The sequence below is a fragment of the Lipotes vexillifer genome, unplaced genomic scaffold (genome assembly GCF_000442215.2).
Source record: "Lipotes vexillifer unplaced genomic scaffold, Lipotes_vexillifer_v1.1 scaffold382, whole genome shotgun sequence".
Classification (NCBI taxonomy): domain Eukaryota; kingdom Metazoa; phylum Chordata; class Mammalia; order Artiodactyla; family Lipotidae; genus Lipotes; species Lipotes vexillifer.
Genome location: NW_006780611.1, coordinates 9,127,475 through 9,144,230, shown reverse-complemented (window position 1 = coordinate 9,144,230; position 16,756 = coordinate 9,127,475). Strand labels below are relative to the sequence as shown.

The 16,756-nt window shown below is 39.7% G+C and overlaps 1 protein-coding gene across 1 annotated transcript in view; it reads right to left on the bottom strand.

The window, feature by feature from the left end:
* The window catches only part of ENTHD1 (ENTH domain containing 1), a 110,442-nt gene that overhangs the window by 10,357 nt on the left and 83,329 nt on the right, over window positions 1-16,756 (bottom strand). The window contains exon 5 of the mRNA XM_007453994.1: window positions 2,857-3,255. Coding sequence (XP_007454056.1) covers window positions 2,857-3,255 — 399 coding nt within the window. The remainder of the gene's footprint in view (window positions 1-2,856; window positions 3,256-16,756) is intronic.

Below are 16,756 nucleotides of genomic sequence, written 5' to 3'. Positions count from 1 at the left end.
ATGCATGAAAAATTGTAGCAGCTCTCAAGAAAGGATTTCATTGTCTTCCAGACACTTTGCTCTAGTTTAAGTTCGGTTTCAGCATTTGGGAGGGCTGTTCTATATTTGGCTTGTCCTTACTCCTAGAGTGTACTTCTGATGCTTAGGGTGTAGCCTGTTAGAGAGCCCAGCTGAAAGCACAGAGTATTTAGCACAGCCCCTACAATCTGGCATATCCTGAACTCCGACCTCTGTCTCTTAGAGCCACGAGATTATGAGAATCTCTGATTAGCTCGTCAGCCTCTTCCCATTTAGGTTGGCTAAACGGGTTGGCTGCTTCCCGTTTCGTTTCTCAGCATCTTATCCAGAACAGGAGCAGTTTAGCAGCAGGCAAATGTAACAGTAAGAAATTACACAAAGACTTAGGACTTTTTCTCTGTGATTCCCTCCCCTCTGGAATATTGGCCCCTTGAGTCCCTGACACCTTGGAAGTCCCAAACTCCAACCTTACCTCCCAAGCTCAGTGAGACTGTGGAAAGCCCAGGCCTCTAATTTTCCCTCAGCTTCTATCATCCTGCTCTGCTAATAAGCAAACAATGCAAGTGGGGAAAACTGAGGTGAATGTGGGACCAACTAAATGTGAACTAGTTCCTACTCTTCTCACATCACTTCTTTTTTTTTTTTTCGTGGTACGCGGGCCTCTCACTGTTGTGGCCTCTCCCGTTGCGGAGCACAGGCTCCGGACGCGCAGGCCCAGCGGCCATGGCTCACGGGCCCAGCCGCTCCGCGGCATGTGGGATCTTCCCGGACCGGGGCACGAACCCGTGTCCCCTGCATCGGCAGGTGGACTCTCAACCACTGCACCACCAGGGAAGGCCCTCACATCACTTCTGACACCAAACGTGTGGGTTTTCCACACAAAGGATTTCTCCTGTGCTCTGTGGACACCCAACTGGGTGCCCTACAATTTAATTCAATTCTGACACTAACTACCCAAAGTTAGTGCAGACCCCAGAGATTAAGGGCTGAAACCCTCAAGACTGCCCCCCATTTCAGACGCCAATTGCAAGTTCAGGCCTCCTCTATTTCTGATCTGTTGACTATAAATTGAAGGATCCCATGGTCCCCTCCTTGGGTTTGATAATTTGCTAGAATGGCTCGCAAAACTCAGGAACATGCTTTCCTTACTATTACTGGTTTATAAAGAAACAGCCAAATGGAAGGAATGCATAGAGCAAGGTATGGGATAGGGGCACAGAGCTGCCATGACTTCTCCAGGTGTGCCATCCTCCCAGAACCTTTATGTGTTCCCCAACCAGGAAGCACTCTAAACCCCGTTGTTTAGGGTTTTTATAGAAGTTCCAATACAGAGGCATGATTGACCAAATCACTGTCCCCTGATGATTAACTCAGCATCCACCCCCTCTCCTCTCCCCACAGGTCAGGGGTGGGCTTGAAAGGGCTTATTATGATTAACAAAAGATGCTCCTCTCTCTCCTATCACTCAGGAAATTACAAGGGTTCCAGGAGCTCTGTGCCAGGAATCAGTGATGAAGACCAAATATATATTTTTTATTATATCACAATATCACAATCCTTTTTCCTAGGATCCTGACCCATCATGTGTTTTCTACCTCGGTTGTTTTACAATGACTTCTAATAGTTTTCCAGCTTTAACCAGTATTTTTGGTGGAGGATTAGACAAATGCTATCTCCTTCATCTTAAGTAGGAGAAGAAGTCTTCCTTGTTAACTGGTTTTAGAGGAACTTCTTGCTAATTTTTTTAATTAAATGTACTTGGTACACAAGCAGTGACCAAAATTTATTCTCAATTTTCTTTTTGTGGTACTTGTGAAAGAAATGAATCAAAATAACAACTTCCCAGGGGACAGCCATGCACATAAACTAACATGGCCATCATAACCAGTACTAATTGGGTTCTCCATCAGCAGTCTCAGCAGAAAAGTTGATCTGGTGACAAAACTAAGAATTAGTCTTATTTTAGGCTACTCAATTCAAAAAAATTCTGGAAAGAGCAGTAAGAAGAGTCTTTTGTTATTCACTGGCCCTACTAGCACCAAGATAAATTTCTTTAACCTCAACATTTTGGCTTCCACTGTTTGTATTTATATTGTACTTCTGACCTGAATTTGAGGCAGTTTAAAAGACTTATATTAAAAACTTTATATTTATATGAGTTAATTAGCATATTATCCTATACAAGAATAAACTACTTTGTCTTTGAAAAATGCACCAGCAAACAAGTTATTCTTTTACTAATTAACTTTACAGAAGAAAGTGTAATTATAAAAATGTAGGATTTAGTATCTGATGGCCAGTGACCTGGAATCTCAACTGGCTTTATCCTTTATCACCCAGTCTAAAGAATACTGCAACCCTCTTAATGTTTTGTAAGACAGAAAAGGGAAGAGATTCTCCACTGTTTTTGGAATCAGTACACAACTCTTTTAAAAAAGGGAAAACACACACACACATATGCATGTGTTCCCATATATATATATATAGATAGATAGATAGGTGTGTGTGTGTGTATACACACCGACGTACACACTAAACAATTTTTTTCATATAGTTTTTTAATAATTAGCCTAAATGTTTAACAGGAAGCTCTTCTTTAATGCTAGTTCTTTCTAACTTGTTCTGCATCAAAACTGTTCAGAACGTGTGCTTCAATCAAGCACTTGTAATCCACAAAGATGAACTGCTATTAGCCCTTTAATAAAAGGGGACTTTCCCAGCTCAAGTACCCCTCTTAATACCAATGGATGGAGAGTAAAACGAGGGAACAAAAACAGGAGACAGAAAGCAGAGAAAAGTAAAAGAGAGTACTTCACAAGAGGTTTTTTGTAGACTCACCCCACGTGGTTAAAGTCTTGAGGTTTTCATCCTCCATCTGAACCAGGCCGGATTCTGTTCGTTTTTGATGGTCCTTACTGATTATTACAGTCTGTTTCACTGGGTCAAATGTTTTGAATGAGGGAGAGACAGAGAGTGTCTCCACAGAGCTCTGGTTATGGAAAGTAGAATCCGGCTTTGATATCCTTAAATTAGGGTTGATGAACTCTTCATTACTAGATGGCCAAATTGCTGGTAAAGTTGTCAATGTTTCAAAACTTTTTGCAGCTGGCTGCTTTTCTAGAGACGTTTGCAAAGGGTTTTCTATTACAGTATTTGTAATGGTACTGTCTGATTTCCTGTCGAAACTCACACTTGTCTGCAGAGCTGGGCTTTTTTCTGAGGGAACAGGCACAGCATCTGTGAAGTAACAAATAAGAACTGTGAACAAAAAATAAAACTGAAAATATTTCAAATTTACTGCATTTTTAATAATTGGATTTTTTTAATGACATAACAGAATTCTCTATTTAGTCGTTTCTACTTTCTTACTATGTTCCTATTCTGTCTGTATAAAGTATACCCAAGCTATAATTGATGCACTAGTCATTTGGTGGCTGTCTTCTCTCTCTCTCTCCTCACTGAAGCCAAGTCAAGGAAAGCTTCAAATAACTTGTCTTTAAATATTTCTCCCTTCACCCACTTTTCTGTCTCTGAAACCACTATATTTTTAGTGCCTTCAAACCTTCATCTCTTACAAGATAAACTAGAGAAAATATGCCACATCATACTGGTCTAGCCTTACAGAACCCCCAGCTACAAAAAAGCCTTTTTCCCCAGAAATAAAAAATGTCTTCCCACCCCAGTGTCTATACAAAGCCCGTAAAAGAAAATCACTCTCTTAGATAGCAACCTAATTTTCATGATAAATCTCTGTGGAAGAAAAAAAGCAATTTTCCAGAGCAGTTGTGATGATTACTAAAATGTAAGTTCCATCAGGTCAGGGATCTTTGTTCCTTTTATTCATTAATATTACCAAAGTACCTAGAATATAACAGACAAAGTACCTGGAATACAACAGACAAATAATATTTATTACAAATTGAAGGAATTGAAAGAATGGAGAGGATCTGGAATTTAGGGTGGGTCTGATATGGAAATATTACTGAATATGAATTATGAGCCTGGTCCAAGTTTCTAGATGCAAATTGTTATCAACACTGTCAGTGCTAGGGACTTGCTCTCAGATATTTTCATCTGAAGTTGGATATGGAAGGAAAGAAAACTGAGAGAGGGCAAGAGGAAGACTGTCTCATTTGAGCTCCCAAAAGAGAGGAGGCACCAGGAATTAGTAAGTTGCTATTTTCATCTGAAGTTGGATATGGAAGGAAAGAAAACTGAGAGAGGGCAAGAGGAAGACTGTCTCATTTGAGCTCCCAAAAGAGAGGAGGCAGCAGGAATTAAGTAAGTTGCTATCAAGTGTTTACATATCACAATGTGCATCACAACATACCTCACAGTGTGCAGTGAGATGCTTATTATCATCACTTGCAGGCTCTGAGTTATTATAAAGAAAAACACATTTTCTTTGACTCTAACCTTCCTTTCCATTTTCATCCACAGTTGGAGGCTAACCTGGGCAAAAGTGCTGCTAGTTTACCACAGAATCAGACAGTTCAAGAAACCTAAGTCATTACCTCTACCAGGAATTCCATTTTTTCCCAGACCTCTCATCTCCAAACTTTTTCATCTTTTAAAACTCAATTCAACTCTCACCTTCTCTATAAAGCTTGCCCTGATTTTTTTTCCTCGTCTTATCCTATTATTGTTTATCTTACCATACCCTGTTTGGAGCCCTGTGAGCAGTTGTAACACTTCATCTTGTTAACTACAAGTCTGGCTGCCTACCTGAAAACAGGCTCCTTGAGGAGACCTTACTAGGAGTTTTCTTTACACCGCAGCACACAACAGTGCCATTCCCATAGGATGTGTTTGATAAGTGCTTGTTGAGTGAAAAGCCAAACGGAAGCACAAGAACAAAGAAAGGTAATGCCTTTGTTTTTTAAATTGAATATAGTTTAACTACTTAATAACTTCTGAAATATTCCCGATGTGCATATGATCAAGTTATATACCTAGCTGATAAACGTTCTTTAAAAAATATATTCTTAGTAGAATATGAGATCAATTGTATCCCAAAGTGCCTGTGTACATCACCAGATTGACATAAAAGCATTCCTAAAAAGTGAATTTTAGTTAAGTATTTTTCCATTGACTTTAATTTTTCTTAGGAGGAAAGTCTTTCTATAAGAAATGAAATCCTCTTGAAATTTAGCAATATGTAAACTAAGATAATTCAGAGTGACAATGACTTTCTGATGACAATATTCATAATAACACTCCATCTAAATCTCAGAATTGGGATGTATAAAGTCATCTGTATAACCATAATTTTAAAGTTTAGTACAAAAGTTTAAAATTACAAAAGAAAAAAAAAAAATTAAAATTCAACGAAAGAAACCAGACTGGAGTCATTATGTTTCTATCAGCCCCCTTTCTCAATAGTCCGGAAAGAACAGAATGCAATCTTCTGGTTGCTTAGACTTTTTAAAAAACCGATAACCTTTTAAAATGAATAAAATCCTATGGTCTTGGGCTTCCCTGGTGGCGCAGTGGTTGAGAGTCCGCCTGCCGATGCAGGGGATGCGGGTTCGTGCCCCGGTCTGGGAGGATCCCACGTGCCGCGGAGCGGCTGGGCCCGTGAGCCATGGCCGCTGGGCCTGCGCGTCCGGAGCCTGTGCTCCGCAACGGGAGAGGCCACAACAGTGAGAGGCCCGCATACCGCAAAAAAAAAAAAAAAAAAAAATCCTATGATCTAAAAGAGAAAGCACGATGACAAATCGAAAATAATGATTTTAAATGCACAGATGACCTAAAAGAGAAAAATCTTCACTTAAATGGAAAGCTAAAGAGGCCTGGAGACTCTAGACAGCAAGTTGTACTGGGTTTCTATGCCATCAGCCGGGTTTCATCTCTGCTCTTTCTGTGCAACATGCCAAACTGATCCTCTTCAATTCAATCTCTACTTTAGTTATTTATAGTTCATGTTAAAAAAAATCCTGCAAAAATTCCCTCTTGTTTCAGTGACAAAGTCTACATGCCTTGGGTTTAAAGGCCCTTCATTGCTTATTTTCTATCCTTACTCAGTAGGAAACTAACCCTCAGTCAGGCCATTCTCTTGGTTACTCACACACCCCATGTTCATTCAGGTCCCTTTATCCTCATTCTCCGTGTTATGTCATTATTACCATTGATTTCTCACCCTGTACTCCAACACTGGAACACCCTCCCCGTTCTCTGTCTACTTAAATCCTACCTATTCCTCAAGGCCCTTCTCAAATAATTACTACTTCTGGAAGCTATTTCCAGTCATGTCTATTGCTCAATCCTAATCCTTCCCTTCTATGAAATAGTATTTATTTCTGTAAACTCATTTTTTTCACTGAATTATTTGCTGTATAGAGCCTATCACACACCATATTATGTTCCTGCATTCTGACTTCATAGCCTCCACCATGCTTTTGCCTACAGGAGGTGTGCAAATATTTGTTAAATTTAATAATTCCTTAATTTGTAAATTATCTAATATCAATTTTATATGTTGACTTTGTGTATAACAATGCATAGTGTATGTGAAGCCTAAAAATAAGAATGATCAATCAGGAAACGCTTGTTGAGCACCTACTGTTTGCACTGAACTGTATTAGATTTTAGAGACAAACTTAAGAAGAAGTCATAGTTCTAACTGTCAATGAACTTAAGAGCAAGTGTGTATTTTATTGAGATAGATAAGTAGATAGGTAGAAGGAAAGAATATATATACATACTTGCAGGCATATACACACTAAGTGCCAAAGACATAAAAATAACTAATAATACAAGTTACCAGTTCAATTTCACAATGTATAGGAGACTGCAGCTTCTCAATAAATGAGTGAATATAAAGAATACATTTGTTTAGCAAATGGTCTTTTTCGTGGAAAAAAAAGAAAGTATTTGTATATTTGTATAAAGATTTACATAACGTAAATTGAACATGTTTCAGTTTGGGTTCCCCCAAAAGCAGACTCTGAAAAAAAGACTTAGATGCAGGTAGTTGATTTGGCTGGTGATCCCAAGAGCACAAGTGAGGGAGGAGGAAAGGTAAAACAAAAAAAGGGCAAAAGCCAATAAACTGTATTAATTACCAGATTATAATATATATATATATACACACACACACGCACACACACACATACACACATATATATTGTGCTGAAAGGAAATGAAAACTGTCAATGCAGAATTCTATGTTCAGCAATAATGTCCTTTAAAATTGAAGGCAAATTAAAACATATTCAGATGAACAGAAACTAAGAGAATTAATGGCTAGCAGACCTTTATAGCAAGAAATGCTACAGGAAGTACTTCAGGCTGAAGAAAACTTATTATACCAGATGGGAAGCTGGATCTTTGGGAAGGATAAGGAGTGCTAGAAATGGGAAATATTCAGGTAAATATAGAATATTATTTTTTCTCTTATTTCTTTAAAATATATGTGACTGTTTAAAACATTATAACACCATGTGTGAAGTAGTGCAACAGATGTAAATATAATTTATACTCTACAGTTATGGCATAAGTGATGGGGCAGTAAATTAGACCTATTTGTTGCAAGATTCTTACATCTTATGCAAAGTGGTGATGCAATGGGACTGCACAAGGTTCAGGATATATAAATTAATCCCTAGAGAAACCACTAAAATTAATACAAAGAGGTATAACTAAAAATCCAATTTAAAAACAAAGTCACAAGTAAATTGAAAGTAAAAGGATTTTAAAAGACATACCATGTAACAATAAGCATTAGAAAGCTGAGTGGCTATATTAAGATCAGATAAAATAGGCTTCAAGACAAAGGGTATTATTAGAGAACAAAAGGGACAGTTCATGATGACAAAAGAGTCAATCATCTGGAAGATATAAACATAATATGTGTATGTAGATGTATAACAGAGTTTCAAACTAAATGAAGCAAAAACTGATAAAATTAAAGAGAGAATTAGACAAATCCAACCAAATCACAGTTGGCAATTTTGATACCCCTCTCTCAGCAAGTGACAGAATACACAAAATATCAGGATACAGAAGACATAAACAACACTATCAACTATCTTGACTTAATCAACATCTATAAAGCACCACACCTAACCACTGCCGGAATACACATTTTTTGGTAAATTTGCAAGTATACGTGGTATGTTTACCAAGATAAACTATATGCTGAGCCATGAAACAAATCTCAATAGACTTTAAAAGCTTGAAATCTTATATTAACTTCTCTGGCCAGTGGAATTGAATTAGAAATAAATAATAATATACCCAGAAAAAACTCCCCAATATTTGGAGATTTAAAAACACATTTCAGGGAATTCCCTGGTGGTCCAGTGGTTAGGACTCTGCGCTTTCACTGCCTAGGGTGCGAGTTCAATCCCTGGTCAAGGAACTAAGATCCCAGAAGCCGTGCGGCGCAGCCAAAAAAATAAATAAATAAAAACACACTTCAAATGCCCATAGGTCAAAGAAGAAACTCTGTTAAAATAACTGGTGCTGATTAGACTTCCTCTTCTGGCTAAGATGGAACAGAGACTGGATTTAACCTACTGCTTAAAACAACCGAGAAACTGGACAAAATTAATGAAACAGTGTTGCCAGACTGTGAACTTCAGGCAATACAGGACAGTGAATCCTGAAAGAAGGAAATTAAAGAAGGTGAGCTCTAAGGATTTTCCCAGTGTACTGCCTGGAGAGAGTTTCCAGGCCACAGAGAAGGAAGTGGGAACCCAGGGGGAGTGCAGTAGTATCCGAATTGAGGAGATAGAGCTGGGCAGCTGCGGAGGCTAAGATGATAGGAGTGTGTAGGGTAGAGTACCAGAGAGACCTCTGGAGATCTGCTGATCAGTGCAGGCAGGTGAGGAAGCTACCTGAAGCCGGGGCATGCACCTCCTGAAAGGAACAGTAGGTGTGATCTTCAGAGCTCACACGGGTGGGGAGTTCATGCATCCAGTAGCCAGTGGGAGACCTCATCATTCACAGGACACTGGTTAGAGTAACACACATTGCTGGTGGGAATGTAAGAGGGTGCAATTACTTTGGGAAACAGTTTGGCTGACCCAGCATTCCACTCCTAGGTATTTGCCAATAGAAAACAAAATTTAAGTCCTCACAAAGACTTCTTCATGAATGTTTTTTTGTTTGTTTGGTTGGTTTTTTGTTGTTGTTGTTTTTTTAATTTTTTGGCTGAGCCGCATGGCACGTGGGATCTTAGTTCCCCGACCAGGGATCAAACCCGCACCCTCTGCATTGGAAGCGTGGATTCTTAACCACCGGACCGCCAGGGAATTCCCAAGACTTCTGACAGACAAAATCTGAAAACAACCCAAATGTCCCTCAATAGGTGAGCGGATAAACAAATTATGGTATACCCATACAATGAAATATCACTCAACAATAAAAATGAGTGAACTATTGATGCACACAGCTTCAAAATAATTAGGCCAGTGAAACAAGACAGACAAAAAAGCACCTACTGTATGAATCCATTTATATAAATTCTAGAAAATCCATAAAATCTATAATGACAGGAAGTAGATTAGTGATTACATAGGAACAGGGAAGGGGCAAGGCAGGGAAGGGCAGGTGTAAGGATTACCAAGGGCACAAGGAAACTTTGGGGAATGATGAGTATTATCTTGATTGTGGTTGTCATTTCATGGGTATATACATATGTCAAAACTTATCAAATTATACACTTTAAATATTTACATTGATTGTATGATAATTATACCTCAATAAAGCTGCCAGAACCATTACTGGTACACCATTTTGTCTCTTTACTGGATTCTGGCTGATACAGTATTTTAGGTAAATTATTGCTATACCTTTAAATTAAATGCTCTAGGGCTGGGAGAGAATAGAAATAAGGAAAAGCAACCAGGAGACCGAGAAATTCAGATTCTAAGGTTAATTTAATACCAAAACAAGTACCAAGAAACTACACATTCAGGCACTGTGTGAGGTTTAGAGGTACAAAGATGTCAAAGAGGTTCAAGGAAGTCTCCTGAAAGAGGTAGTGTTTGAGCCGAGCTGAAAGTAGGAGAAGTCAACCAAGATGAGACAGATGGGAAGGGTGTCCAAATAGATGGGACAACCTCAGCAAAGCAATGAAGGTTACAGACAGCGTGGGGCGGGGGAAAGCAGGGCAGATACAAACCATTCGGTGGTACTAGAGCAAAGTGTGTGGCAGAGGGGAGGAGTGAAATCTGGAGGGAAAGGAAGGAGCCAGGGCCAGGGGACCTCATGACTGACAGGCAGGAGTGATGAGGAAGAAGGAAATTGAAATCTCAAGACACTCCTTGAAACTCATTCCTCTGTGGTTGCTTCAGCTGAATTCTGCTGGCTCCTCCATCTCACTAAGCAATCTTTTCAATGTTCTTCCCTGGCTCTGTTTCCTCTAAAATGTAGACAGTCTATCCTTGGCCCCTTTCTTTTCTGCCTCTGCAATACCCCAGGGCGATGTCATCTATTACCATACTTAAAGGAGGATGAGATCTATCACCTGTAAGCAAGTAATTCACACATTTTAATTCTCAGCTCTGACTTCTGCTGAGTTTCAGCCCTAAATATATAGTCATCCCTCTGCACAGGGCAGTCTCACTACCCTCCAGCCTCCTCATCCTTGGGTGTTTGTTCTACCTCTATTCATATGACCATGAACCTCCCAGTCACGCAGGTTATTTTGGAGCATAGCTGCTCCCACAGCCTCTAAAAGGTCTCCCCGCCCTGTCCCCTCAGTTCAAGCTGCATAGCACAGCCAGAGTGACATTTCCAAACTGAAAATCTGATCATTTTCTTTCCAATACTTCTTCAAACTACTTAATATGGTTTACAAGGCTCTTCATAAATCAGTCCCCATTTACCTCTCGTCTCGTTTTGTACCACTCTTCCTAAAACCGTGTGATTCTGCTATGCTTAACTTCTCCCAGTTCTTCACATTTACCACGCTCCTTCCAGGCACCAAGTCTTCACCCACACTGTTCCTCCTGCCTGCAATGCTCTTCTGCCTCTTTATACCTGACTCCAGCTTCCAGGGCGATGGCCATTAGGCGGACATACACTTTCACGTCTCTCTGGTTTTGCTCATGCTCTTCCCTCAGTCCAGAATATCCTCATCCTTACCCTTCTCTATCAAAAGCGATTTCACTCTTCTAAACTCGATTCAAATACTACCTCCTTTGTAAAGTCTTTTCTATATCCTCAAAGTTAAAATGAATCCCTCTTTTCTTTGCTTTTGCATAATACAATGTGAATATTCTTATTTTCACTTATTATTTCAAATATTATTCATTCATTTGACAAATATTTATTACGTATTAGTAAGTGGCAGGCACTAAGCTCTGGTATCAGCAATAAACAAATCTGTGGTTGACGACCTGTTAGAGCTTGTTGACAGCTCTGGCACCCCTGGAGGCTGAACACCTGCTCAGGGCACACATCCTGCTCAACTTGCTCAACCTGTAACTGACCGGTGGAGTACCTAAACAGTCACTTGATAAATGTTTGTTCAAGGAGTCATTATCTGGATGATCTAGTCACTAAGAGAAACTTGACTATAGGACAGGAGAAGTCTTAGAGGACATTCTAATTCAGTCCCTTGGTGATACACAGGAGAACCTGAGACTTCCAGAGATTAGGTGACTTGCCAGGATCACATAATGATTCAAGGGCAGAAGTAGGACTAGAACTCCAGATTCCTGACTTCTAAACCAATGCTCTTTTTAGGGGAGTAAAAGGACCAAAGAGTGTGGTAGAACCAGCTGCACCAAGTACTTCTTTACCACAGTTGTTGTAATGGTGCGTAACTGTGAAGTGACTGGGTTCAGGCCATTTGTCCCTGGGGCTGCCTTTAGGGATGCGGGGCCTTGTAGAGGGGGACAGAGTTAAGCTGGCCTGTGTATCTGTGCCTGTCTGTCTTCTCCCAGGAAGGGATATGGGGTAGATTTTTTCTTGGATTCATATAAAGAATGAACAGCATTTATGGAAAATTTTCTGAAGCCCAGGAGAACCTGTGGGGATTTGATGGAGAACAGCAAAACGTTTGTCTTTTTATGTTTGAACACAAAGCGCATAAATGGATACTCTGTAAACACTAAAGGGTTTGTTTCGTGAGGGCTTCCCAACTTTCTCTGGGAGAGAATTTCTCTGAATTCCACTGAAAAGGCAGAGAGGAGTACAGAGTGAATTAATTTGGTTGGCTTGCTTTATCTGGTTTCTCATTTTCTTTCAATTTAAACCTGAATGTCAAAAAGCTTTATTCTCAAGTATATATCCAGCAGACTCCTGGATGGGAAGCCCAGTATTAAATTATGAGACTGTACCCAGTCTCTTTATTGTACAGTGATTTACACCTGCTAATATACTTGATTAATGCAGAATAGGACCTTGAAATGTCAGTCATATTAAAGCTGGTTTGGATATTCTTGACAGTTATCTTTAGGAAGAAGCTTATTCCCTATGTAAGACATCAGACAGCATATTTAAACGCAGACTTATCACCAAAATGCCTGAAGCAAGGAAAAAAAAACCCACCACCAACACACCTCCACGCTTTGAGCCTAAGGACAAAAGAGAAATAGCTATGCTGTCGAAGGTACTGAAAATGTTTTTGCTGGTTTGGAGACGATGATGAAATCATTTTTAAAAGAGAACATCAGATTTAATTCTGAGTTGAGAGACTTTGCCTACAGACAGGAACATTCCCATACTGGTAACACCTTTTCATTTTTCAATAATTCCACTGCCTTGTTTCAGGTACTATAATCACTGCAAATTATTTTATATTCTATTATATTGTGAATCTGATAATGGGTGTTATATTCCAACAGAGTTATTGCTGTGATCAGTTCTCCTAGTCTGATACACAGTATCCAATTACAGCTACAAAGCAGAGAGTGGGCATGCACGACAAAAGATGGATGCCAACATATGTCTTTCTGTAGTTTAAAACTGTGTAACTGAAGGAGCTTCTACTTTAGTAATTATGTTAACCAAAGGAAATAGGACCTGAAGATAATAAGGCATATATATAATGGAATATTACTCAGCCATAAAAAGAAACAAAATTGAGTTATTTGTAGTGAGGTGGATGGACCTAGAGTCTGTCATACGGAGTGAAGTAAGTCAGAAAGAGAAAAACAAATACCATATGCTAACACATATATATGGAATCTAAAAGGAAAATGGTTCTGAAGAACCTAGGGGCAGGACAGGAATAAGACGCAGATGTAGAGAACGGACTTGAGGACACGGGGACGGGGAAGGGTAAGCTGGGATGAAGTGAGAGAGTGGCATGGACATACATACGCTACCAAATGTAAAATAGATAGCTAGTGGGAAGCAGCCGCATAGCACAGGGAGATCAGCTCGGTGCTTTGTGACCACCTAGAGGGGTGGGGATAGGGAGGGTGGGAGGGAGACGCCACAGGGAGGAGATATGGGGATATATGTATATGTATAGCTGATTCACTTTGTTATAAAGCAGAAACTAACACACCATTGTAAAGCAATTATACTCCAATAAAGATGTTAAAAAAAAGATAATAAGGCCATTTTGCTAAGAGGCCAGAGTTATAAATAATTAACATGGAGGGGTGATTTGAATTGCTCATTAATATATTGGTTTAAAGTAGACAGGCCGTTAATTTAAAATGGATATTTAATGTGAAAGTTAAATAACATGTTTGACATGAAAATCTTAATATATTTACCTTACAATATATACATAAAGCTCCAAATAATCATAATAAGTTAGAATAGCTCTACTCTCCATATGATCTATGATAAGTGTGTGTGTGCATATGTGTACGTGTGGGTGTATACACACACAGTTATAGGTTCTGAGAATTTTTTATCGTATATCATTATATTTAACTGTAGTATATATTATATCCAAGTATTAACATAAGAAAACATATTTGGAAAATACAGCTGTGAAATATGCAAAGTATATTTACTACTTCTTTCGATATAAATTTGAGATAATGGTTTAGCGTCTCACAGAAAAATATGGACACATTTAAAATTAAGGTGCTTTTCTTTAAAAATCTTCAAGTGGGACGGCTGAAGACTTTCAGGCCACGAAAATGGCTCACAATGAATGGATTATAAAATAGGTAGATACAGGATGCTCATTATTAAATTTTACACCATAGTTATGGTTCCAACAATAATAAAAACTATAATTTCCCTCAATAGATTATCGTTATCAAAACTGAAGCTGGACATGTCTTCGGGAAGCTGGTGATCATTACCTATGTCCATTTTTCTGTTTTTTAGGCTAGAGTTTAAGTGGATCTGTTCTCTGGCATGCTAAGGTCTCCACGTGCTACAGGGTATACTCTAGGCTGACCGAGATGGGCAGGTGCCTGAAGTGTTTGTGACCACCCAACCAAATCTTGTAATGACAATAAAACCCTACAGGTGACTCCAGGAGAGTAAAATATTAAGCTAAATTGGGTCAGAGGTTTAATTCTGACATGAATTAAATATACGAGATGTTTGAAATGGTACCCAGCCCACAGTAAACAAATAAACAGGTACTGTATTTCGGGAGAGTCTAAAGAGGTGGCATTACGAGGGAGTCCCCACCACGGCCCTGCCTGGAAGCAGACTGGAATCGGAACACACCAGTACTCTCCCTTCTCCCCAGAATTTCTGTATTCACAGACCACAGGCACGATGCATGCTCTTTGTACCCACTGGTTCTTGGTATTTGAGACCACGAGACCTGGTGTGCCGTGGAAAGATGACGATGAGGTGAGGAACTATACAGTTCTCAAACATTTTCCCCATTATATGTACAGACCAATAATAAACTTTTTTACCTCAGTACTGAGTATAAATCATGTCTAAGTCTGCAATACCGCACAAACCTTTAAATATCATTTAAATTGTGAATTCAAATGAAGTGCTATTTCTCATGAAGCATGAGTGCTCTACTACTCAAAATAAGCATACACACAAAACCCTGACCTAGTAAAACTTCAAGTATTATATAATCTATGTCCCTTTGGAAAACACCTTACTGAATACCTGATGACAGGTACCTTTTCTCTTCCCCCAGCAAAGGGGGATGGTCCTTGTTCTTACAGCTCTCTGCATATATATATATATATATATATATATATATATATATATATATATATATATATATATATATATATATATATATATATAATTGAAATATAATTGATGTACATTATGTGAGTTTCAGGTGTACTACATAGTGATTTGACATTTGCATACATTATGAAATGATCACTATGACAAGTCTAGTAACCATCTGTCTCCATATAAAGTTATTACAATATTGTTGACATATTCCTTATGCTGTATATTACCTCCCCATAGCTTATTTATTTTATAACTAGAGGTTTGTACCTCTTAAGCCCCTTCACCTATTTAGCCCGTAGCTTATATTTTAATAATATGACTTACAGCACCATATTGGAATTTATCTATTAACGTTTCATTTGCTCTTTTTATTCCAGCACCTTCCATATATTTTCATTCATTCATTTATGCAACAAATACATTGAGGATGGATCATGTACTATGCACTGTGCCTGAAAATACAAAAGCCAGCAGAATTAGACCAGCAAAGCCTTTAGACATTGTTAATTCACTGGAATTACAAAACATAGAAGATAAAATAACCACAAATATATTTAATTTGTTTAAAGAAATAAAAGCTTGAAAAGATGAGCAAGAAATGAGAGATTATAAAAATAAAACCAAGTAGATCCGACAAAGATCCAAGTAGACTTCTAAGAATGAAAAATAAAATAACTGAAATGAAAAAAGAATAATTGGTTGATTTAAGCAGGAAATTAACTCCAGTTGAAGAGAAAATTGGGAACTGAAAGACAGGTACAAAGAAATCATTCAAAAACACAGCACAGAGATCAGAGAGAAAGACAATATGGATGTGAGGAGTGAGAGGGTCTACATCCCACCTGACCAGAATTTCAACTCTCCTTCCAGTCTCCGGTCACCTGCCCCATGATGTGTCAGTCACACGTGCGTGAAAGATTCCCCAGCACACCAGGTGCTGTCCCACCTCTGTGCTTTTGCTCTGGCTGCTTTTTTACTTTTCTTTCCCTTCCGTCTTCTGGAGGTCGACTGAAGGAACACAGCTCCCGCCTCTGAGCTCAGCTTCTGACAGGTGCTGGAACAGAGGCAGGGGGTAAGGGACAAGTGTCTGCCTCTTCCTCGTCTGGCCCCTGTCATGGTCACGTATCTGTTGGTGGCTGTGGCTTCTCTGGCTAGGATGGCCATCCGGGCCCCCTGTACGGCAGGCACCCCACGCCGGCTCTCCTGTGGGGTGAGCACGAGTGTGCCCTGGGGAGCCCCCACTCCCGAACGTGGGCCGTCCAGGTCTGGCTCGGCTCCTTCCACCCACGCCCCTGCTGCCCCGCCGCGACCCCACAGACGCAGTCTAGCGCCTCAGGTCTGACATGCGTTAGGATCCTCTCCTCCTCTCCTCTCCCAGGAGACCGAGAGAAAAGCCACACTGTAAACCGATGCTCTCCAAGCCGCCTGGCTCCTCAGGAGTTTCCCACAGACCCTTCTGCTTGTCCTCGGCGCTCCCGTTTCCCTCAAAGACAATTCCAAACCGCCACTGCTCTCCTCAAGCACTCCCGTCAAGCTGACCTTCTCTCCCTCACTTCAGAAGATGAGCTTCTCCCTTATTCATCAACAAGAGAGACTCTAAGCTGATCCGCTTCAGCCTCTCACCCTCGTGCTCACCTGCTGACCTTCGTCC